This window comes from Tupaia chinensis, unplaced genomic scaffold (assembly GCF_000334495.1).
Source record: "Tupaia chinensis unplaced genomic scaffold, TupChi_1.0 Scaffold000168_1, whole genome shotgun sequence".
Classification (NCBI taxonomy): Eukaryota; Metazoa; Chordata; class Mammalia; order Scandentia; family Tupaiidae; genus Tupaia; species Tupaia belangeri.
Window position 1 is genome coordinate 77,932 of NW_006159643.1, and position 26,111 is coordinate 104,042.

Here is a 26,111-nt window from a genome sequence, read left to right on the forward strand (position 1 = left end):
TGCGGCTTCTTGCGTGGGACAATATGTTCAAGAGAATGGCCGAATTTGGGCCTGACTCCGGCGGGAGAGTGAAGGTCAGTGCCCGGCCGCGCACCCCTTCCGGTGGTGGCTCTCTGGTCTCGGCCCGTCCGTGCGCCGTGCGGGGAGGCCCTGCTTGGTTCCGTTTCGCGCCGTGTTTTCGGGTTCCACCCGGATTTCCAGGCGGAGAGCGAGTCAGCCGTGGTGTAAACAGTGTTGATTGGGCCCCACCTTCTCCGCGTCACAGCCACCTTCCTTCCCCGCCAAAAAAACAAACATAAACCAGCCTGTAGCTTGGTAGACCTGGCGTGTCCGCTGAGGAATCAGGCCCCTCGGATGGCAGGAAAAGCCTGGTGTGGTGCACATTTCGCGGCTATTCCAGGTCGTTGGTAAACTGGCCTCCACCGCCTGCCCCAGTTTGAGACTAACAAATAATAGATGAACACTGACCCGCAGTATCTACAAGTGCGGTAACAGGCACAGACGCCTGGAAAAGATAAGTAAATTTGCCCTCGTTTATGGCGTTCACAGGGTCCCAGTGCTCCGCCAGGTTGTTAATCAAGGCATGCAAAGAACACAACTCTGCCCGACATAGAGGACACTTTGGGTTAATGTCAGCTTTTGAGTCTAACGAATACTGCCGTGGAGCCTAACGTGACGTTTGACATCTTGACACTTACCTCCATCTTTCCTGCATCCCTGGCACTTTTTTTTTTTTTGGAGAGGTTTCTGCTATAGAGTGCATGCGCTCGCCAGAGAGACAGAGAGAGAAAGCGAGAAATCACCTCCCAGGGGGGATGGTCACGCCGCAATCCCTTCTCCTCCATTCTCCTCTCTGGATCTTGGGCAAGCACGCACACGCGCCCAACGTGAGTTTTAAGTCACCCGGTCCGGGACGCGAACCGCGGTCGACTACTTTGGAGTCCAGCGACATAGCCATTACACTAACTGCTGTTTCCCAATCATGTTAGGTTTTAAAAGTTTGTATATTTTCAGTCCAGAGTTCTCAAGTGCTTATTTACTAAAATAGTCACATAAAGCTTCACAACTAGAGATTTATTTCTCCTCGTTGCTGATTGGTATGCATTCTTTTAAGCATCTTTTTTCCCAGTTTTGATCAATTTTATTCAGGTAGAAAGTCTGTTTAGATGGGGTCCACCTTTTATCATCAACAAACTGCAAGCTCCCGGTGACACTGTAGCATTTATGGCATCTGTTACACATCAGTGCTCTGGTTCAGTCAGGCCTTAAAGCTGAGCTCCACCTATGGATAAGTGCCTTTACACTTACTAGGTGTGATGTGAAACATGTACGCGCAGCTCAGAACTGTGCACCAGTGTTGTAGCAAACGTGCCATCAGCCAATGTTTATCATGCTTCATCCAAGTACCACTTGACCATTTAAAATTCTATTTTTAAAGCTTCTTCCTATGCAGTAATATTTTTGTAACTGTAGATTTGAATGTCTACCTATTATATGGTTTTTCTAATACTGATTTTTTTTAAGTTAATAAAATGAAAAATGTTTGTCCTTATTCTACCAAAATCCTCTCTTAAACTTCCTTTGTATTTGTACTACATTGCACTTTGGTAAACACTGCCATAGGCTAATAATAAGGACATTACCATCAAAGGATGCTAGTCAGACTGGCGGTTTTTACTCCAAAGCCTAGCTTTTAGGTTTGTAAGTAAAGGGCCTTTTCTATTTCCTTTAATAAAACTCTCAAAGTACCTTACGTGATCTAAAAAGACACTTTCAAACCGGGAACATTGTAATTTGTTATTCAGATATTGGTATTAATGTGAAATGAAATGTATCAGAACTTGATTTAAGAGAATTCATCTTATAAGCAAATTCTTGATTGCTGTTCGACTGTATTCCTTAAAACAAGCTTTCAGAGCTCTTATTCTATTTATTTAAGTAGTGGTACAATATTTATTGGTTTTTAAATTATTTTTCTTTTAGGGGGTTACCATCGTTAAGCCCATAGTTTATGGTAATGTTGCTCGATATTTTGGGAAGAAACGAGAAGAAGATGGACACACCCATCAGTGGACAGTCTATGTGAAACCATATAGAAATGAGGTAGGCACTTGTTTTTTTATCATTTGTTTTTGGAACTACAATTTGTTTTACTTGATGATAAATAATTTTTATAGGGAACCAGCAGTTAGCGTAATGGCTATGTCGCTGGATTCCCACGTAGTCGACCACGGTTCGCGTCCCGGACCCGGTGGCTTAAAAACTCACGCCGGGCGCGTGTGCGTACGTGCCCAAGATCCCGAGAGGAGAATGGAGGAGAAGGGATTGCGGCGTGACCATCCCCCCTGGGGGGTGATTTCTCGCTTTCTGTCTCTATGTCTCTCTCTGTCTGGCGAGCGCACGCGCCCTATAGTGAAAACCTCTCAAAAAAAAAATAGTAATAATAATAATTTTTATAGTAACTTTCTGATTATAAGATTGGCCCATTATAGAATGTTGCTCCCCAAAATTTGAATTAGTGAGAACTGTCATCTTTATATAGATATTAGAATCAATTTTCAAAAAGTTTCTAAGTTAAAGTAACAACTGTTGTTTTATAAACACAGTGCAATTGCATGTCCCTAACATGACATATTAATTTTACATAGTGTTTAATCAGGTGTTTTGGGAATAGCAGGTAATACATAAAGTGATATTGTAGTGAATGAGACCATCAGGAAATGTGAGAAAGTTCTGATATATCATCTGGTTGCTGGGAATTTCGTTTTGCTGCTGAATCTCTAATGCCTAGAACACAGAAAGTACATAGTAAGTACTTAACAGATACTTACTGAATGATTAAGTTGCTTACTATATTTAAAACTCTTCGAAGTTCACACAGAAACTTACATATGAATGTTCATAGCAGCATTATTCACATTAGCCAAAAAATGGGAACAACCAAAATACCTGTCAACTATGAAATAAAATGTATAAGTATACAGTGGTATATTATTAGGCAGTAAGAAGAAATTGATACATGTTAGTACATGGATGAAACTTAGAAGCATTATGCTAAATTTGAAAAATCAGACACAGAAGACCACATGTTTTCTGATTCCACTTGTATGAAATATCCAGAATAGGCAAAGCCATAGATACAGAGCATAGATTAGTGGTTGCCAGTGGATGGGAAGAATAGGAAATTGCTAGTGAGTGCTGATATATGGGGTTTCATTTTGCATGATAAAAAATATTCTAAAATTGATTGTGGTGATGATTATAAAATTGAATATACTAAAAGTCATTAAGTTGTATACTTTAAACAAATAAATTGTATGGTATCTGGATTATATCTCAATAAAGCTGTTATTTAAAGAAAAAGATTCCTCAATGACTACATATTGCCCTCATGACAAAGTTAAATTATACATAAGCACATGTGTGCACACACACATATGCATACAGATACTCCCAAGAGGGTCTTTATGCTGTAGTCCACCCCAGTCTCAGCCAGCCCATATCACAGGCACGTGCTTGTGCATCCTGTGCTCAGAGAGGACCTGGAATGCAAACCTAGGACATTTCCTACATGGATCCAGGTGCATTACCACTGCGCCACCAGGGTCCCGAAGTTTAAATTCTTTTATCCTGTTTTAGAGAATTCGCCATGGGGCCAGCCCTATAGCAGAATTGTTAAGCACTATATGTTGGGAGCCAGATCTACATGGCTAATTGCTGTTCAGGTCCCAGCCCTGGCAATAATGAAATACACATGGGGTATGTATGCATACCCCAAATCCTGATCAGAAGGAGAAATGGAGGAAAAGGACTACAGTGTCATAATCCCCCCCCCCGCCCGGGGCTGTTTTCTCTCTCCACCACCTCCCCTACTCTGGTGAGTGCCTGTGTCTTCTGGCAATAAAAAGATTGGAGAGAAAGTCTACCATCGTCTTTCCCTGTCCTCAAGTTCTATAGCCTTATCTCATCTGTGCCTCATTATTTCCTCATACTCTACATTCTGCCTATACTAATGCTCTCAGTTTCCCAAAAGAGCATCCCTAAACCTCTTCCTTCATTCCATCCCACCCACTCTATTCATGTTGATTCTTTTTTTTTTTAAGCATTATTTTATTTTATTTATTTATTTTTAATTTGCTATAGGGCATGTGCACTCAGCAGAGAGAGAGAGAAAGAAGGAAAGTGAGAAAGCAAGCTATCAGGTCCAGGACTCAAGACTCAAACTACGGTCAGCTATGTGGAAGTCCAGTGCCCTAACCACCATGCCACCTACTGGCACCATGTTGATCCTTTAAGTGTTAGTTCAAATGTCATTTTCTTTGGAACCTTCCTGATTTTCTATGACTAAATTAGATGCTCCCCCTGTCGATTTCTGTCTGCTCCACAGTGAAAGTCTGAGGATAAGGCTGTATTTTATTTACCATTGTATACCTAGCATGTGGCATAGCAGTGTGGTGTAGTGACTCACATATTTGTAGAAGAAATAAATGAAGTATTCCTAAGACTCTTCAAAGATGCATATGAAAATCTGCCTTAGGAAAAAATCCTCATAATATATAACAAGAGTTAAAAGGCAGGGTATTAAGATATAGTATAGGACCAGCTCCATGGCCTGGTGATTAAGGCAGCCAGATCCCATGTGATCCCAGTCACGTGGCTCAAGTCCTGGTCCTAGCAGGTTGAAGAACATGCCTGGTGTGTGCGTGTGTGTGTGTGTGTGTGTGCGCCAAAAATCCCGAGAGGAGAATGGAGGAGAAGGAATGTGGCCTGGCATTTTCCTAGGGGGTGGTTTCTCATTTTTCCCTCTTTGTTGTCTCAATCTGTCTGTCTCTTCTGGCAGGTGTATATGCTCTATAGCAAAAACTAATGAAAAAAAAAAACGAAAGAAAGAAATGAAAACCTTCCTGCCTTCAAGGATCTTGTAAGATTCCCCTCCCCTTCTCTTTTTCTTTCTTTGAGACCAGATAAGGCTAGTATGTACAGAAAAAGAATCAGAAGTCGGGTAGGGTCTTTGTCCTGGGCCTTTCCTGCCCTAAGCCTTCTGTTCTTGGGTGCATTCTGGTCTTACAAGTACGTCCACCTATGCCTTCCTGTGCCCCATTCCCCTCATCCCCTGCTCCAACACCGACAAAAGGGCTGGCCCTTACACCTCATGCATCCTTTCATTTCTTTTTCAGGAAGTGCTGGGCCCTGGGAAATCAAGAAAGTAGAATGAGCTGGGGTAAAAAGAGGAGTCCATCATGAAATAGTAGCATATACACTTAAAAGGTAAACAGGAAAATCTCAGAGGCTATTTTTTTTAAGGTTTTTATAGTAGGATGCATGAGCTCTTGAGAAAAGAGAGAGACAGAGAGAGGGAAAGTGAGAAATCAGCCCCAGAGGGAATGGCCATGCCATAGTCCTCCTCTAGGGAATTTTTTAGGCATGCACACACACACACACACACACAGCATGATTCTCAAGCCACTGGGTCCAGGACTTGAACTACAGTTAGCCATGTGAGAATCCAGTGCCTTAACCAGAACACCACCTGCCGAACCATCAGAGGCATTTTTAACAGTGCGGTAGCACCGTAGCGGGGAGCTCTTGGTGTGTATTACACTGGAACAATCCACAGGTGCCCTTTTGTCACATACCTGCCTGGCCCTGCGTTCAGTGAGAGGGCTGTGCCTGAGGGCGGTAGGGGGCTAGAGGAAGAGCTGATGAAGAATGCATCTGGGCATCTGGAAGGGTCAGGCTCACCTTCAAGGCCAGGGGCCTGGAGATCCAGAGGACGATGATGCCTCTAGTCAAGGTGTGGTTAGCTCTTTCCTTTCTTTCTTCTTTTTTTTTCCCCTCTTTTTTTTTTTTTTGAGATTTTGTTATAGGACATGTGCTCTCCAGAAAGACAGAGAGAAAGAGACAGAAAGCGAGAAATCATTCCCTGATGATGCCCATGCCACAGTCCCTTCTCTTCTATTCTTCTCTTGGGATTTTGGGCATGCATGCACATGTACCTAGCATGAGTATTAGGCTACCGGGTCCGGGACTTGAACTGTTGTTAACTATGTGGGAGTCCAGTGGCGTAACCATTACACCATCTGCTGCTCCTGGTGTGGTTAGCTCTTAGCCGGTTCATGTGCCCAAGGGTAAAGGTTGCCATGTGTGGTCCCTTGGCTGATGGGCTGCAGGAACGGGGCAGGGGGGCCACACAGAGCTCTACCTGCATGTGCCCACGTGACCCTACTGGGGCACACTCCAGCAGGCAGGTAGAGACATAATGGCGCTGGCACTGGAGTTTTAGTGATGCTTTTACAAATCCCTGCCTCAACCATGCCAGCCTCACCCGGACTCTCCCCTTGGAATTTACTCTTCTTTCCATCATTCCTTCAGTCTTCATCCCAAGGAAGACGATGGCACTTTGTTGAAGCGACCATAATTTACCTTGGTGTTTTCCCACAGGTTCAGAAGTAGCCCTGTCATTGCAGTTGTCATCCCAAAGGCACCTTCCCTAACAATAGCCAGGCCTGCATGTGCTAGACACAGTCCTGTGTGTCTTATGTAGACTAACTTCTTTAGTCCTTGTAGCAGTCCTGGGAGGGAGACACTGTTATGATCCCCATTTTACAGATGCAGAATTGTTAAGCACTATATGTTGGGAGCCAGATCTACATGGCTAATTGCTGTTCAGGTCCCAGCCCTGGCAATAATGAAATACACATGGGGTATGTATGCATACCCCAAATCCTGATCAGAAGGAGAAATGGAGGAAAAGGACTACAGTGTCATAATCCCCCCCCCCGCCCGGGGCTGTTTTGTCTTTCCCCCACTCAAACTACGGTCAGCTATGTGGAAGTCCAGTGCCCTAACCACCATGCCACCTACTGGCACCATGTTGATCCTTTAAGTGTTAGTTCAAATGTCATTTTCTTTGGAACCTTCCTGATTTTCTATGACTAAATTAGATGCTCCCCCTGTCGATTTCTGTCTGCTCCACAGTGAAAGTCTGAGGATAAGGCTGTATTTTATTTACCATTGTATACCTAGCATGTGGCATAGCAGTGTGGTGTAGTGACTCACATATTTGTAGAAGAAATAAATGAAGTATTCCTAAGACTCTTCAAAGATGCATATGAAAATCTGCCTTAGGAAAAAATCCTCATAATATATAACAAGAGTTAAAAGGCAGGGTATTAAGATATAGTATAGGACCAGCTCCATGGCCTGGTGATTAAGGCAGCCAGATCCCATGTGATCCCAGTCACGTGGCTCAAGTCCTGGTCCTAGCAGGTTGAAGAACATGCCTGGTGTGTGCGTGTGTGTGTGTGTGTGCGCGCGCACGTGTGCACCCAAGATCCCAAGGGAGGGAGAGATGGAAGAGAAAAGATTGGGGCGTGACCGTCTCCCATGGAGGGTGGTTTCTTCTCTCTCCTTATCTCTCTGGCACACATACCCTATAGCAAAAAAAAAAAAAAAAAGATTATAATGCAGCTTAAGCCCAATTTTTAAAAAAAAAAAATGTATGTAAATATAAGCCCACAAAAATGTTCTGAAAGCAAATAAAAAGGTTATATAGTTATTTCTGTAGAAATGCCAAAAATGTACTATTGTTTTTATGAAAAAATCAAAATTGATTTAGAATATTATCTATGAAGGCATATAAAAACATTTGCAAATCAAGTGATTTAGGGAAATACATATATATAAGTATATATTATGAATTTACAGGTTTTCTTTGAAAAATTGTAAGACCACTTCCCTGATACAATTCATATTTTTTAGAAAATTGGATTCCATAAAATTTGAGTTAGAGCCAGCTGTGCAGCAGTCTGTAATATCTGGACTGTGGTACTAAAAGCCACATGGCCAGCCACTGGTTCTGATCCCCAGACTGGCCTGAAAACACTCTGGGCATGTGCAGGCGTCCAAGATCCTGACAAGCTGCAAGGCTGGGAGAGGGTATTATAACATGACAAGACCATGCCAAGGGTCTTTTCCTCTCTCTGTCTCTCTCTCTCTCTTGTTTATTCTCTTACTCTCTCATGAGCATAAACAGGCTCTCCATCACAGTTGTTTTAAAGGTCGGGGGGCCGGCAGGTGGTGTGGTAGTTAAGGGCACTGGACTCCCAAGTGGCCGACCGTGGTTGAGTCCCAGACCTGGCAGCTTGCTCTCTTTCTCTTACTCACTTTCTCACTCTGTCCCTCTCTGGTCAAAATAAAAATAAATAAATGGATAAATAAAGTTAAATAAAATAATTCTTTTTAAAAAAATGTAGGAAAAGTGTGTTTTATAAAATTCGGTACATATATGCTCAGTGTTATTTTTTTTTCCTCTATATTTTAGGATATGTCAGCATATGTGAAGAAAATCCAGTTTAAGTTACATGAAAGCTATGGCAATCCTTTAAGAGGTACTGTATAATCTTTCAATTCAAAGTATGCAAACTTAAAAACAACTGAGAAACTTAAATTGGTCATTTATAATGGTTTTTGTTTTTTTTTGTTTTTCCCTCTTCAGTTGTTACTAAGCCTCCATATGAAATTACTGAAACGGGATGGGGTGAATTTGAAATAATCATCAAAATATTTTTCATTGACCCTAATGAAAGACCTGTGAGTAATTTTAATTTTTATAAATATAAAATTGATTTTTAGTATATGTGAAAATGAAATAATACATAATACCTATTGTTCATTCAGGTATACTTTTTGAAAGCTCATAGCACAATAGGAAAATAAAACTGAAGAGTGTTCAGGTGTTCTGCCACAATAAGTTACAGTTGAAACAAGAGCTCGAATTTGATATATTTACCAAATTCTAGTCTCTGATGACAGGGGGAAGCCATTGCACAGATGTGACATCTTTTTTCATTTCACAGGTAACCCTGTATCATTTATTAAAGCTGTTTCAATCGGACACCAATGCAATGTTGGGGAAAAAGACAGTGGTTTCAGAGTTCTATGATGAAATGGTAAGATTTGATAATGAGAATACTGTGCACTCAGCCATGGTGGCATAGTGATGCTGCTCTGTCTGCCATGTTACAGCCGTCTGAAAGATTCAGGGGTTGGTTACTGGGTTGACCTGTATGTGCCAGGTATGCACACGTGTTTGTGATCCTGGGTGATTTGGAGGCATTACAGGGTAGGACCCTGTTGAGGGTGCTTGTCATTCTCTCTCTCTCTCTCTCTCTTACTGTCTCTGTCTCTCAAGAAATAAATAACCTTAAAAAGAGGCATTTTGAATTGGAGAACTTTGAAGTTACTGGGCTTTATTTCATTCTATCCCTTTAGATATTTCAAGACCCAACAGCAATGATGCAGCAGTTATTAACAACATCTCGTCAACTAACATTAGGAGCCTATAAACACGAAACAGAATGTAAGTGCCATGTATTTATAACTAATCCATAAAAATAGTGTATTCTATAATGAAGAAAGGACTTTATGATTAGTGGCCATTAAGCTTTTTTTGTAATATAGTAAATTTTTTAGGAGTTAAAAGCAAGTTATAGATTACAGTAGAACATGCACTATATACATGCTTTAAAAATCCATATTAGGCCCCACAAAGAGGTACAGCATCTCAATGTGAATAAGAAATTATAAAATAAAAATATAATTAGAGGATAATAGAAGATAAATGGTATTTCAGAGAACATGAGGGGCTGTCTTTTATCTTTTCGAAAGTCGGCCTTCTTTGGGGAAAGTTTAAGACATTCTTTTATATGTTCTACTGTGTCCTATAGCACAGTATTTAAATCGTGTGTGTTGAGAGTCAGATTCCACATTGCTGACTGTGTTTTGAATCCTGGCCCTGGCAGCTCGAAAAACATTCCAGGCACATGTGGGTGTATCCAGACATATCTAGCTGAGATGGAGGAAAAGGGTTTGACTGCATACACACACACCCCAGGGGGGTGTTTATTTTTTTCTCTTCCTCTCTCTGGTGAGTGCACGTGCCCTCTGGCAATTCAAAAAAAGGAGGGAAGCAGTATTGGACATGTTGGATGCAGGATGCATGTAAGACATGTAAGTGGAGAGGTTGAGAGAGGGGTATTGTACCCTACAGCCTGATATTCAAGAAGTGTAGTATAAGCTAAATATAAAAAGTTTATAGTATAGATGGAATTATAAATTGTGAGTTCAGTTGGTATCATCAAAGGAATGAACAAAGACAGAGAAGAGGTCCAAGGACTGAACCTTGGGCACCCTAACATTTAGAGGTCAAAGAGATTACCAGCAGGGCATTACGGGAGGACTGCATGTATGGAGGGAGAAAAATCAGGCTCATATGATGTCCTGAAAGCCAGAAAGAGTTATCAGCTGTATCCAATACTGTTGATAGGTCAAGTAAGGTGAGAGCTAAGAAGCTGGATGTAGCAAGATGGAGCTGTTTAAGAGCACATGGACAATACACATTATGAAAAGACTATATATGGATTTCAAAAAAAATTGTGTCAAGATAAACTTCTACTTCGGTTCCAGTTTCCAAAAACTTTTGAAGTCCCTTGATAGTAAAGACAAAAGATTAGTTAAAGTGGATAAGAGAAATGAGAGCAGTGGAGACCAGTGCTATAGACTTAAGGGTGAAGTAGCCTTTGGAGCAGTAGCTTAAGCAGGATGTGTGATCAAAAGGGTATTGTTTTCAAGAGGACATTTATTCCTAAGCTGAAAGGAGTGATAGAGTAAAAGAAGTAGTACAGTAGTTCAGGTAATTCAGAGGAAAAGGGAACTACTATTTAATGGGTAGCAGTTATAGCAGTGTTTTGTTTATATTTTCATGAAACCTATGACTAGGAGTTGAAAGATCTGGATGCTGGGCCATCCAGTGGCATGGCAGTTAAGGCATCTGAATTCCACATGGCCGATTGCATAGTTCAAGTCCCAGACCCAGAGGCTTGGGAAACACATAGCATGCTTGCTCAAAATCCCAAGTGGAGTAGGGAGGGGAAAGGAGTGAGTCATGGCCATCCCCCCTTGAGGGGTACTTTCTCACTTTCCCTCTCTCTTTCTGTCTTTCTCATATGAGCATAGGCACCCTGTAGCAAATTTTTAAAAAACCCGGATACTAATTATAAGTTTCCTATTTAGTAATATTGAAAATTTGTATACCTCAGTTTCTACATCTGCAAAAACATTTGACTGGCCTACTTTGTTATGAAACAGGTGTATGATCACTTTGAAAAGTAAAAATCACAACTTATTATTCTATTCTGTTATTGGTCACTTTCTCTCTTTGATAAATCTTCTTTCTTTCTTACCATAAAGTGTATGCAGTTCATAGAGGAAACTTCATTTATTTTTTTTTATTATTTATTTATTTATTTTTGGGGAGATTTTTGCTATAGGGCGCATGTACTCACCAGAAAGACAGAGAGATAGAAAGTGAGAAATCACCCCCCAGGGGGTATGGCTACGCCACAATCGCTTCTCCTCCGTTCTCCTCTCAGGATCTTGGGCACACACGTACACACGCCCAGCGTGAGTTTAAGCCACCCGGTTCAGGACTTGAACTGCAGTCAGCTACATGGGAGTTCAGCAACATAGCCATTACACTAAGTGCTGGTCCCCTTTATTTATTTTTTAAGAGAAACTTTTGCTATAGGGCTCATGGGCTCGCCAGAGAGATAGGGCAAGGCAGAGAGGCAGAAAGTGAAAAATCCCCTTCAGGGGAATGGCCACGCCACAATCTCTTCTCCTCAGTTATCTTCTTGGGATTTGGGGCACTCATGCACACGGAACCAGCGTGAGTTTTAAGATGCTGGGTGCATAACTCGAATGATGGCCTACTACATGGAGGTTCAGCAACATAACCATTATGCCATCTGCTGGTCCTGAGGAAACTTTTTTAAAATTGAAGTACTACAGTGTTTGTAGTTTCCAGACAACTAGTATCAAAAGGCTGTTTTACAAATCTTTTTTGATGTGTTAAAACTTTCATATGGAAGGCCTGGCATGTGGCATGAAGGCTAAGGCGCCAGACTCCCACGTGGCCGACTGTGGTTCAAGTTCTGGACTTGGTGGCTTGCTTTTTCACTCTCCCTCTCTCTGGTCAAATGGAGTAATAATAATAATAAGTATTAAAAAAATGAATTTTTTTTTAAATACTTACATATGGAGCCGTATATCTTTGGGAAGTTTTTATCAGTAAATTACATGGGTTTTTTTTGTTTTTTGAGAGGTTTATGCTATAGGGCGCGTGCACTCGCCAAACAGAGACAGACAGAAAGTGAGAAATTACCCCCCGGGGGGATGGCCACGCCACAATCCCTTCTCCATTCTCCTCTCGGGATCTTGGGCACGCATGCACACACGCCCAGTGTGAGTTTTAAGCCGCTGGGTCCGGGATGTAAACTGCGGTCAACCACATGGGAGTCCAGTGACATAGCCATTACACTGCTGGTCCCAGTAAATTACATGTTTTGAATTTAGTTCATTTTCTTAGTATCAAATCAGTAAGGAAGAAAAATCTAATTCCGTAAATGTTGTTGGCACAATTACCAGGAGGAAAGCCACACCGCAGTCCCTTCTTGGCCGTTCTCCTCTCGGGATCTTGGACACGCACGCACACACGCCCGGCATGAGTTGAAGCCACCAGGTCCGGGACTCAAACTGCAGTCAACTGCATGGAAGTCCAGTGACACAGCCATTATACCAACTGCTGATCCCACACACAGTATTTTTTTCAAGCTACTGGGCTCAGGACTGGAACCACACAGCCAGCCATGTGGGATCTAGCTGCCCCAATCACTATGCTGTTGGCTGTTGCCAGCCTGTTTTTGTTTTTGTTTTTTTTAAATTAGATTACTGGTGGAGACTGGCACATGGCACAGTGGTTAAGGTGCTGGACTTAACCACATCTCCAACTGCAGTTTGAATCCTGGACCTGTTGGCTTGCTTTCTAGTTTTCCCTCTCTGTATCTTTCTCTGGTCAAATTGAAAAAGTAACAATAGGGACCAGAGAGGGCATAGCAGTTACGTTGCTGGACTCCCACATGGCCAACCGTGGTTCAGGTCCCAGACACAATGGCTTCAGAATCACACTAGGCTTATATGTGTGCGTCCCAGGATCCCAAGAGGAGAAAGGATTACGGCACGGCCATCGCCTTTGGGAGTGATTTCTTACTGTGTCTGTCTGTCTTGCTCTCCAGTAAGCGCACATGCTCTAAGGCAAAAACCTCTTAAAAAATTAAATAAAAAATAATTCTTTAAAAAAAGTAGATTACTATCTACTCTGACTAGGGAAGTATTTCTAAATTTAATTAATTATAAGAAATCCCATTAAATAAAAGACAAATTAGAATTTATTAAATATATTTAACTCTTGTATTTCAGAAGGACAAAGAAGAAAAATGAATCCGCAAAAAGTATGCAAAAATTAGTATCTTTATTTATTTAAGAAATAAACCATAGGACACCAGCAGATGATGTAATGGTTATGTCGCTGGACTCCCGCGTAGTTAGCCACAGTTCAAGTCCCGTACCCGGGACTCATGCTGGGCACGTATGTGTGCGTGCCCAAGATCCCGAGAGAACAGTGGAGGAGAAGGGATTGTGGTGTGGCCATCCCCTCTGGGGGTAATTTCTTGCTTTCTATCTCTCTGTCTCTCTAGTGAGAGCATGTGCCCTACAACAGAAATCTGTAAAAAAAAAAAAAGAAGAAAAAGACGACTGGATCCCATATGAGTAACTGTGCAATTTGAGTCCCAGACACAGCAGCTTAAAAAACACACTGGTTGTATATATGTGCATGCCCCAAGTCCTGGGAGGAGAAGGGATTGCAGCATGGCCATCCCCCCGGTGGGTGATTTCTCTCTTTCTCTTTCTCTGACTCAGCCTTTCCAGCAAGTACATGTGCCCTTTAGCAAAAAATGTCTCCATAAATAAATAAATAAACAAACAAACCCTGGGCCAGCCAGGTAGCATGGTGGTAAAGGCAGCTGGATCCCATGTGACTAAGTGTGCAATTCGAGTCCCAGACCTGGAAGCTGAAAAAATATGCCAAGTGACTGTGCTTGCATGTCCAAAATCCAGAGAAAAGAATGGAGGAGAAGGGATTGTGGCATAGCCATCCCCTGTGGGAGGTGATTTCTCATGTGTTCTCTCTCTCTCTGGCAAGTTCTTATGCCCTGTAGTAAAAACTAAAATAAACAAACACTAAAATGATAAATAGAAAAAAATTTAAATTTCAATAAATGGCCAAAAGACTGTACAGATGAATGAAAGAAAAGGTGACAAATAAATAAAACAGAAAAAGACTTGGTCCTGCTAGTAATTTTACAAACAAAAAACAAACAGCAATGTATGACAATATTTCAGATTGGCAAAAGGAGTTTTTAAGAGTTGTACATATTAAGGTTGTGGTGAACCTTACCTTCTCATGAATGTTTCTGTGAATATAAATTGTTTTAGCCTTTTAAGAAAGCTATCAAAAGCCTAAAAGGAATACATATACTTTTACCATTTTAAAGGCAGTGTGTTCAATATCTGGTAATAGTAGTAAAATGTCAGACTGGTTGAGTACTTACTATTTGTACTCTTCTAAGTCTGTACATATTTAAATTAATTTAATTCTATAACAGCTATATTAGGTAATCTCTCTAGAAAAGGAAACTGAAGTACGGCTTGGTTAAGAAATTTGTCCTGGGACCAGCAGTTAGCGTAATGGCTGTGTCGCTAGACTCCCACGTAGTCGACCACAGTTCGAGTTCCAGACCTGGTGGCTTAAACTCATGCCAGGCGCGTGTGCGTGCGTGCTCAAGATCCTGAGAAGAGAATGGAGGAGAAGGGATTGCGGCGTGGCCATCCCCCCTGGGGGATGATTTCTCGCTTTCTGTCTCTCTCTCTGTCTTTCTGGCGAGCGCATGCGCCCTATAGCAAAACCTCTTCCAAAAAAAAAGGATTATTCTATTTTATTTTATTTTATTTATTTATTTAAATTTGACCAGAGAGGGACAGAGCGAGAGAGAAAGTGAGTAAGAGATAGAGAGAGAATGGGAAAGTAAGAAAGCAAGCTGCCAGGTCCGGGACTCAAACCATGGTCAGCCATGTGGGAATCTAGCATCCTTAACCATCACACCACCTGCCAGCCCTAACAACTCAGCAGTATTTTTAGCTAGAGTAATAAGATGTTGCTTATTGAGCATATTAGTTTATAAAGATGTCTGTACTTCAAACCAGTGGAAGTTTACCTAAGCACTATGATCTAGCTTTTAATAGTGATAATTGCTTCATAAGGAATAATAAAAATTACAGAGAACACTTATTGAAAGCTTACTGTATACAACATAGGCACTTTACATTTCTTAATGTGGTTGAATACCCATAAAAGCCCTAGAAGGAGAGTACTGTCATTAGCCATTTTGTAGGTAAAAAACCCTTGAGAGATTTGTTAACTTGCCCCACATTACCTAGTAGAGCCTGGATTTAAACCCAGAGTTTTTCCATTTAACTCATAAGTTGTTTTAGCTCGATGTAAAAGGATTACAATCTGTGTTTCTAACCAGTAAATTATTCTGACTCTAGAGTATTAATTCTTCTTTGGATTGATTTTCTCTAAAGTGAGATTTCATTAAGAAATTAAAAACAGAATCTTGGGGGGGGAGGGGAACAGAATCTTTTTTTTTCCTTTTTTTTTTTTTTTTTTTGCCAGAGGGTATGTGTACTCATCAAACAGAGACAGACACAGAAAGAGAGAGAAAAGAGGGTACTTGCTCCATTTTCCTCTGTCTCTGGTGAGTGCATATACCTGTAACCAATAAAAAAATAAAAGAATGAGACAGTTCTGATGTGGGATGAGCTTCCAGATATAATGTTAAGCGAAGCAGCAAGATACAGCCGATGGGTATGGTATGATACTTCCTGTGTTGAAGGGGAAGAAAAACAAACCACTCTTGAGTATATGCTTTGTGTATTAACAGACTATTTCTGTAGAGATACCAGAGACACCTAACAGTGACTATCTCTCAGAAGAAGCACTAGTTGAGAGAGGTTCAGGGACAGTGGTGGGAAGAGGTATTTTCTTTCTACCTTTTTCAGCCTTTTAATTGTATATCATGAATGTACTGCCTATTTTTTAAAATAAAAAAAATTTAAAATAGAAGCAATGAAAGAAATTACAAAGAAAAGTATGGATAACTTGTAAAATATATTTATTTATGTTATAAAATGTGTCACAGCAAGCAAGTCACTAGTTCACCAAGGGAGGGAAAAAAGTCTTTCCTACAAATGGTGCTGAAAGAACTAGATATCCACCTGCAGAAAAATGAAACTGGACCCCTATTTCTCACCATTAACAATAATCAGCTCAAAATGGATCAAAGATTTAACTGTAAAGCTTCAGACTGTAAAACTACTAGTTGAAAACCTAGGAGAAGTTCTCGAAGACATTGCAGAGAGGTTTTTGCTATAGGGCACGTGCACTCTCTAGAAAGACAGACGGAGAGACAGAAAGCAAGACATCACCCCCCAAGGGGGATGGCCATGCCTCAATCCCTTCTCCTCTATTTTCCTCTTGGGATCTTGGGCACACACACAGCTGGCATGAGTTTAAGCCACCAGGTCTAGGACTTGAACTGGCGTCGACTAGATGGGAGTCCAGCGACATAGCCATTACGCTAACTGCTGGTCCCAACAAAAATTTCTTAAATAAGACCCCTAAAGCATAGCCAGTAATCCTAAAACTAAACAAGTGGGATTACATCAAATTAAAAAGCTTCCTCATAGGGACCAGCAGGTGGTGTGATGGTTAAGGTGCTGGACACTCCCACGTGGCCGACCATGGTTGAGTCCCAGACCTGGTGGCTTTCTCACTTTCTCTCTCTCTGGTCAAATGAAAATAAATGAATAAATAAATAAAATTAAATAATTTTTTTTTAAAAAAAAAAGCTTCCTCATAGCAAAGGAAACAAGTTAGAGTGAAAAGACAGTCCTCAGAATGAGAAAATATTTGCAAATTATTCCTCAAACAAGGGATTAAAAATAGAAGATAGAGGGAACTCACCCACAAAAAATGAATAGTCCAGGGCAGGCAGGTAGTGTGGTGGTTGAGACAATGGATTCCCACATAGCCAAGCACTTTTGAGTCCTGGATGTGATGGCTTCCTTTCTCTCTGTGTCTCTCTGTCTCTCCATCTCTCTCTCCCCCATCTCTGGTCAAATCGAAAGATAATAAAAAATAAATGAAATTGAATGAATGATTCTTTGGGGGGAAAAGGAATAATCCATCTAAAAAATTGGCAAATGGGGGACCAGCAGGTGGCATGGTGGTTAAGGCGCTAGACACTCCCACATGGCCAACCATGGTTCGAGTCCCAGACCTGGTGACTTACTTTCTTACTTTTTCTCTCTCTCTTTCTGTCTCACTCTGGTCAAATAAAATAAAATAAATGAATGAATAAAATAAATAATTCTTTAAAAAGAAATGGGCAAATGAATTGAATAGCCAACTCTCCAAGGAAGACTTACAAATGCCCAAAAGACATATGAAAAAATGTTCAGTCTTTTGTCATACAGGAAATGCAGATTAAAACTGCAATGAGATACCATTCAATCCCAGTTAGAATGGCTAGGATTAAAAAAAAGAAAGAACAAGTGCTGGTGAGGCTATGGTGAAAAGGGAACCCTTTTACACTGGTGGTGAGAATGTAAATTATTACAACCTAAGAGAAAAACAATATGGAGGTTTCTCAAAAGTCTAGTCAGAGCTACCATATGACCCAGTAATTTCACTTCTTGGTGAAATTGACACAAAGAATAAGAAAACACTTGGTTGGAAAGATGTGCACTTCCATGTTTATTGCAGCATTTTTCACAATTGCTAAAATATAGAATCACCTAAGTGTAAAAACTGATGACTCAGTTGAAAACCAGGGCACATTTTTACTGTGGAATGTTACTCAGCCATAAGAAACAGTGAGACCCTATCATTTGCATTCAAAGTGGGTGACTATAGAAGATTTGATGTTGAGCGACTTGAGCCAGACTTTGAAAGCTAATGCACTATGTATCCCCACTCAATATGTACTGAATGTCTACACTCCATGGCAGAAATGGAAAGATCCAAAGATACGGTAGTAGAGACCATAAGTGTAGATACCAGAGACTATAAGGGAGGAGGAGAGTGGTGAATGAATGGTAGAGGGTGAGCGATAAATGTGAGTGTGAGGTGCAGGAAAAAAAAAAAAACTTAAAGAAAAAGGTTTTTTCCTCAGGGCATGTGTGCTCATCAGAGAGAGAGAGAGACAGAGACAGAGAGAGGGAAAGTGAGAAATCTCCCCCAGGGAATGGCCACACCACAATCCCTTCTCCCAGGATCTTGAGCACTCAAGCATACATGCCCAATATGAGTTTCAAGCCACTGAGCCCAGGACTCAAATTGTGTTTGGCTATATGAGAGTCCAGCAACATAGCCACTACACTATCTGCTGGCTCTGCAAAGGGAAGAAACATTTAACAGACCAAAAAATGTGAAGTTTTTTCTGAGGGGGGTGGGGGGGTAATATCTTGTTTATATCATGATGGGGGAAAAATGAATAAACAGCCAGATGTTGGGGCAAAGAAACTTAGCTTACTGATTCCCACGTAATTGACCATGAAGTCCCCAACCCAGTTAAATTTGCTAATTGGGACCAGTAGGTGGTGTGGTGGTTAAGGCACTGGGCACTCCCACATGGCCGACCACTGTTTTGAGTCCCAGACCTGGTAGCTTGCTTTCTCACTTTCTCTCTCTCTGGTCAAATTTAAATAAATGAATGAATAAATAAAATTAAATAATTACCTTTTTAAAACTTTGCTGATTATAAGCTTAAAATTTCACATTTAGAGACCAGCAGATGGCGTAATGGTTATATTGCTAGACTCCCACAGTTGACCACAATTAGAGTCCCAGACCTGACAGCTTAAAATTCACACCAGGCATATGTGTGCATGTGCACGTGCCCAGAGTCCTGAGAGGAGAGTGGAGGAGAAAGGGCTATGGTATTTTCTCTTTCTGTCTCTGTCTCTCTGGTGAGCACACACACCCGCTCTATAGCAAAAATCTCTTAAAAAGGAAAAAACAATTCAAATTTAGAAAAAAATGAGAAGTAATTTATTTCACATACATAACTCTCAGATTCTATTCTCCTTGAAATTTTAAATGTTTGGGAACCAGCAGTTAGCGTAATGGCTATGTCGCTGGACTCCCACATAGTCGACCACGGTTCGCGTCCCAGACCCGGTGACTTAATACTCACGCCAGGCGCATGTGCGTGCGTGCCCAAGATCCCGAGAGGAGAATGGAGGAGAAGGGATTGCGGCGTGACCATTCCCTCTGGGGGGTGATTTCTCGCTTTCTGTCTCTCTGTCTCTGTCTGTCTGGCGAGCGCATGCGCCCTATAGCAAAAAAACTCTCCAAAAAAAAAAAAGAAATTTTAAATGTTTATAGCCAGTCCTTATTTAGATTTTGTCTAGCCAAGCCAGACATATTAACTTCTATTAAATTTGATTAGTTCCTGTTATCCCTTTAATGCCTATAAATGCATACTAATTTCCTCCAATTTCGTTTTTAATAGGCTCTTCAAAAGACAACACAAAAGCCTTGTATAGTCTTGCTGGAAGAAGTACCTATACCTAATTCTATTCTTTCAGCTATATGTTAGTTTTCATATGATTTGCTTTGTCAAGTAGAATTTTATTTATTTATTTTTAGAGATTTTTTTTCCCTAGGGCATGTGCACTCATCAGACAGAAAGCAAGAAATCACTCCCTGGGGGGAAGACCACACCATAATCACTTCTCCGTTCTCAGGTACTCAAACTCTAGTTGGCTACATGGGATCCAGTCTCAACCACTATGCCACCTGCTGGCTCCTGGATAGGATCATTTTAATCAATTTTTTATTTTCCTTTTATTTATCTCTACCTCTTCCTGGACCTTCTTTATACACGTTCTTTATAGTCTTTGATCTTTTAACCCAGTGTAACCACAAAGTTTCCCAACACTCTATTCATACTCTAAGAATCTTCATCTCCAATAAAAAGGAGACCCTCAATTTTGTGACCTATAAAATATTTTACAAAAAACAAATTCAAACTACATGTTACTAGAGGAAAGCAGAAAGTCAACAAAGCAAAACAGCAAGATAAAAAGAGAAATTTGGGACCAGCAGGTGGCATGGTAGTTAAGGCACTGGACTCCCACATAGCTGACCATGCTTTGAGTCCTGGACCTGGCAGCCTTGAAAATCACGCTGGGCACATGTGTGTGCATGCACAAAATCAGAAGAGATTGCAGATTGGTTGTCTTTCTTGGGGGTGATTTCTCACTTTCCCTCTCACTGTCTTGATCTGTTTGTCTCTGGAGAGCAAACACACCCTATGGCAAAAAGAGAGAGAAAGGACAGTTTAAGTACTCAGAAAATTTGGGACTATATTGATGTTCAATAAACATTATTCAAGTAAAAAATATTTGTGAATTCCAAATATAATTGTCTCTCTACCTCTAAATTAATGTTCTTGAGTGTCCAGGAAAGAAACCCTTTATATTGGGAATCTAAAGTACTGAGTTTGATAGTAATTAGGTAGGTTTAAAAGAAAAAAAGTGGGACCAGCAGATGGCAGAATGGTTATGTCACTGTACTCCTATGTAGTTGACCATGATTCAAGTCCCAAACCCAGAGACTTAAAACTCAACGCTGGGCATGTGTGCGTGCATGCCCAAGATCCTGAGAGGAGAATGGAGGAGTAGTAATCAGCATGGCCATCCCCCTGGGCTGCGATTTCTTGCTTTCTGATTATCTGTCTCTGTCTCTCCGGCAAGTGCACACACCCCATAGCAAAAAATCTCTCTTTTAAAAAAAAAGGGGGGCAAGTCACCAGCAATGGGCAAAATAGGAAAGAACTCATTATACTTATTGCATATTTTTTATGTGCTAAATACTTTACATACAGTTACTGAATCCTTGTGAATCCTCAGAGAAGTGCCTAATTCTAACTGTATCATGTAGATCAAGGGAAATTTAGAAATTTTAGAAATTTCAGCCTTCAGCTAACAAAAGACCAAGGGTGTATTGAACTCAGATCTGTCAGACTTTAAAGTTGAGGTTTTTTCCATAGTACCGTCCTATTTCCAATTAGTGACCTTCTCTTGAAGGTCTAGTGAAAATACAACTGTACTTTTAATAGTTACCTAAAATGTCCACAAGATGGAAATGTTGGCTGCAAGCAGACATTTTTCTTTGTAAAACAATGCTACAAACCAAGCAGTGTGACTTTTCCTTTTCTTAAGAGAGATCTTTGCTATTGGGCACATGCACTTGTCATAGACAGACAGAAAGTAAGAAATCACCCCCCAGGAAGAATGACCACACTGCAATTCCTTCTCTGTTTTCTTGGAATTTGGGGCATGCATGCACAATGCACAGGGCAAGAGTTTAAAGCCTCCAGGTCTGGGACTTGAGCCGCAGTTAGCCATGTGGGAGTCCAGCGACATAACCACTACCCCCCCCGCTGGTCCTGACATTTTCTTAGGTTATTTGTTAGGTAGCCAGCTAGAATGCTTCAAATATCACTTAAAATTCCTCTTTTATTATAATAACAGTTGATAGGCCTTATGTACCAGGCAATATTCTAGGTATTTTATGTATATTTTTCCCTTCAAAATCTTTGCAACAAATAATATGAGGCGTTTGCCAATAATCTATTTTATAAATGAGGAAATTAGTGTAAAATAACTTACTCAAGTGTCACAGCTAGTTAGGGGTAGAGCTACAATTCAAATTTAGACAGTATTGCTACCTTTCTTAGAAAAAAAATATGAGTTTTGATAGTATTATTTATATAAGTTTCACCTGTATATCAATTTTAGAATACTTTTATTTAGCTCTTCTTACTAACTGATGTCTTTTGAGTTTGTATGTCCCTTTATTTTCAAATCAATTTGTATTTGGAGAAAACCAAGGGTATTATGTGTTTAAACATTAACTGTGAATTAGTGGCTGGAATTTTATTCAGTCATAAAAACATTTTATATCCACTCTCGGGAATGCAGACTTTCTTACCCGTCCGCCCATGTTTTAATGTTGTATATCTTAAGTTGTCCACATTTCATTATGGAAACATTGACCTAAGAAAGTGCCATATTTGGGGCCAGCAGATAGTGTGGTGGTTAAGGCACTGGATTCCCACATGGCCATCTGTGATTCGGTTCTAGAGCTGGCAGCTCAGAAGTCATGCCAGGCGCATGTGCATGCGTACCCAGAAATCCCAGGAGGAGAAGGGGTTACATGATAGCCATTCCCCTCTGAGGGATGATGTCTCACTTTCCCCCTCTCTAATGAGTGCACATACCCTCTAGCAAAAAAAATAAATAAAAATTAAAAGTGCCATATTTATTACTCTACAACATATTTTAGAATGTGATAAAATAAACATTAATTGGTAGAAGTATTTGTTTTCCTTAGTTGCAGAACTTGAAGTGAAAACCAGAGAAAAATTAGAAGCTGCCAAGAAAAAAACAAGCTTTGAAATTGCAGAGCTTAAGGAGAGATTAAAAGCAAGTCGCGAAACTATAAATTGTTTAAAAAATGAAATCAGAAAACTTGAAGAAGATGATCAGACGAAAGACATATGAACAGTTCTGAAGAAAACCTGGTTGAAGACTAAAGTGAAAATGAGGCATGCATGCACAATGCACAGGGCAAGAGTTTAAAGCCTCCAGGTCTGGGACTTGAGCCGCAGTTAGCCATGTGGGAGTCCAGCGACATAACCACTACACCACCCGCTGGTCCTGACATTTTCTTAGGTTATTTGTTAGGTAGCCAGCTAGAATGCTTCAAATATCACTTAAAATTCCTCTTTTATTATAATAACAGTTGATAGGCCTTATGTACCAGGCAATATTCTAGGTATTTTATGTATATTTTTCCCTTCAAAATCTTTGCAACAAATAATATGAGGCGTTTGCCAATAATCTATTTTATAAATGAGGAAATTAGTGTAAAATAACTTACTCAAGTGTCACAGCTAGTTAGGGGTAGAGCTACAATTCAAATTTAGACAGTATTGCTACCTTTCTTAGAAAAAAAATATGAGTTTTGATAGTATTATTTATATAAGTTTCACCTGTATATCAATTTTAGAATACTTTTATTTAGCTCTTCTTACTAACTGATGTCTTTTGAGTTTGTATGTCCCTTTATTTTCAAATCAATTTGTATTTGGAGAAAACCAAGGGTATTATGTGTTTAAACATTAACTGTGAATTAGTGGCTGGAATTTTATTCAGTCATAAAAACATTTTATATCCACTCTCGGGAATGCAGACTTTCTTACCCGTCCGCCCATGTTTTAATGTTGTATATCTTAAGTTGTCCACATTTCATTATGGAAACATTGACCTAAGAAAGTGCCATATTTGGGGCCAGCAGATAGTGTGGTGGTTAAGGCACTGGATTCCCACATGGCCATCTGTGATTCGGTTCTAGAGCTGGCAGCTCAGAAGTCATGCCAGGCGCATGTGCATGCGTACCCAGAAATCCCAGGAGGAGAAGGGGTTACATGATAGCCATTCCCCTCTGAGGGATGATGTCTCACTTTCCCCCTCTCTAATGAGTGCACATACCCTCTAGCAAAAAAAATAAATAAAAATTAAAAGTGCCATATTTATTACTCTACAACATATTTTAGAATGTGATAAAATAAACATTAATTGGTAGAAGTATTTGTTTTCCTTAGTTGCAGAACTTGAAGTGAAAACCAGAGAAAAATTAGAAGCTGCCAAGAAAAAAACAAGCTTTGAAATTGCAGAGCTTAAGGAGAGATTAAAAGCAAGTCGCGAAACTATAAATTGTTTAAAAAATGAAATCAGAAAACTTGAAGAAGATGATCAGACGAAAGACATATGAACAGTTCTGAAGAAAACCTGGTTGAAGACTAAAGTGAAAATGAGGGTGATTTTAATGACGAAATGGACTTGGTGCAAATGCTGTGTTGTTTCTCAGAGGAGCTGCACATGTGCGTGTTGACTTTGGATTTCTCAGCGAAGGGTCAAAAGCATCGGTACTATTCGAGCACCCTGTAACCACACGTCTATGTGTATAGTAGGAATAGATGTGGAATAGACCAACTCATCTTAGGGAACTTCTTTGACGTTAAGCACAATTTTAACAACTTTTTATTGTGGTATAAGTGTAGGTTATTAGCCTTTGACAGGTATCAAAATTTCATAATACAGTATAACTTGTATATATTTTGTACTTCTCTAGTAGTCAGAATTAGTGATAAAACGAACATGTGTATTTCATTTCTTTAACTTCTTACCTGTCCCATGCTTTCTCTTTTGTATATGATGTGTCCAGTAAGTACTCAATAAAAGTAGTTCTCAGATCCCACTTCCACCTCTTGATGTGTTTCTTCCTCCATGAAGATTTCTGGAGCTCCTTCAGTGCAGTTTCCTCCGAAGTTTTGTGACCACACATCTCTTATTAGCACTCACTGTAGCTTAGAAGAGCTCTCTGATAGCAGAAATCTTGTTTTGTTCTGCCAAACTTACCGTTGTGTCATTTTCATACAAAAATATTAATCCTTCGTGCATGTTCCGAAGACACACAGGACTCACTTGTTCATGGCTTTATGTACCATCCCTGATTTCTCGGTACTTTCTCCTTCCTAGCCTCCCCTGCTCAGATTTATGTGGTACGTCCTCTGCTTTCAGACTCATCTACTTTGAACATTCGGTAATATTTTAAAGGTATCTTGACTAAGTCATCCTGGCATCCTAGGGACAATAATAATGTATTTTGGAAAACATGGGCAATAATGCTTAAAGTTAACGTAGCTTGTAAAAAGTGGCTACCGTGCTTAAGCATATTCTATATTCTCTGTAGCCTTTATAACTAGCTACTTGGGCACTTTAAAACATTTATAGGTTGCTATCCTCCTCGGTGGGTTGGTTACTTTTTACTTTGTTGCTGTATTTTTTAAGTTATGGCATTTATAAGCATTACGGAGGATGTGTAAAGGTCTCTAGTCTAAAATTTTGGTCTGGCCCCTCTGCACCTTGGGGGTGGCACTTACAATTGTGCCAGGCATCATTCACCTTTTCCTCCACCTCTCAGCCCAGTGCCTACCAGGCTCATCAGAGTAAGACTCCTCACAATGTAGAATAGGCTTGGGGTTAAGTCAGAAAACTAATGAGGGAAAAGGCCCATTGTGCTTGAGGAGTTCTGACATTGTCAGTTTAACCCGCAAGAAAAGTGTTGGTTTATAAAACCAAAGTTGGTGTAGGCAAGTCAGACTCTGCATGCACGCACGTAAGGGTTCAAGATATAGTCAAGTGGGGTCAGCAGGTGTGGTTAAGGCGCTGTTTTCCTACATGGTCAACTGCGGTTGGAGTCCTAGACCTGGCAGCTTGCTTGCTCGCTCTCTCTCTCGCTCTCTCTCTCTCTCGATCACACATGCCCTATATACCAATTTTTTTCTAAATAATAATAAAATTGTTTAAAAAAAAGATACAATCAAGCTCCACATGATGATGTTTTAGTCAGAAACCATCCATACTGTGGTGGCTCCGTAAGATTACAATTCCTATCTTAGCAACATCATAGATGTCCTGGCATAACACTTTCATTACTCACATGTTTGTGCTAGTGCTACTGTAAAGAAGCCTACTTCATGAAACCAGCAGATGGCATGGTGGTTAAGGCACTGGACACTCCCACATGGCCAATCATGGCTCGTGTCCCAGACTTGGTGGCTTGCTTTCTCACTTTCCCTCTCTCTCTCTCTCTCTCTGTGTCTCTCTCTCTGGTCAAATTAAAACAAATGAATGGATGAATAAAATAATTCTTCAAAAAAATAAAAACCTGCTTCACTGCCATTTAAAGTATAACTCATGGGCTGGCAGGTGGCGTGGTGGTTGGGAGCGCTGGACTCCCACCTGACCAACCGCATTTTGAGTCCTGGACCTGGCGGCTTGCTTTCTCACTTATTCTCTCTCTCTCACTCTCTCTCTCTCTCACTCTCACTCTTCTTACTCTGTCCCCTGGTCAAATAAAGTTCAATAAAATAATTCTTTAAAATAAAAAAGTATAGCAATATAATTATGTACAGTCTGTAATACACAGTAAGTGTTACTGGTTTAAGGGTTTT

General features: G+C 40.4%; 1 protein-coding gene across 1 annotated transcript; it reads left to right on the plus strand.

The window, feature by feature from the left end:
• Positions 1 to 7: 7 nt before the first annotated feature.
• YEATS4 (YEATS domain containing 4) lies at positions 8 to 24,352 on the plus strand. Its single transcript, XM_006146167.1, has 8 exons — positions 8 to 74; positions 1,984 to 2,103; positions 8,324 to 8,390; positions 8,498 to 8,592; positions 8,859 to 8,951; positions 9,274 to 9,361; positions 22,424 to 22,637; positions 23,911 to 24,352. Exons 1-7 carry the CDS (start codon positions 24 to 26, stop codon positions 22,591 to 22,593), a joined length of 684 nt encoding a protein of 227 aa, XP_006146229.1. The 5' UTR covers positions 8 to 23; the 3' UTR covers positions 22,594 to 22,637; positions 23,911 to 24,352.
• The last annotated feature ends 1,759 nt before the right edge of the window (positions 24,353 to 26,111 follow it).

Coding starts and splice junctions, on each gene's coding strand:
- YEATS4 (XM_006146167.1), top strand. CDS start 24: ATGTTCAAGAGAATGGCCGAATTTGGGCCTGACTCCGGCGGGAGAGTG. Junction 8,391..8,497: donor CTATGGCAATCCTTTAAGAG/GTACTGTATAAT, acceptor TTCCCTCTTCAG/TTGTTACTAAGCCTCCATAT. Junction 9,362..22,423: donor CTATAAACACGAAACAGAAT/GTAAGTGCCATG, acceptor TGTTTTCCTTAG/TTGCAGAACTTGAAGTGAAA.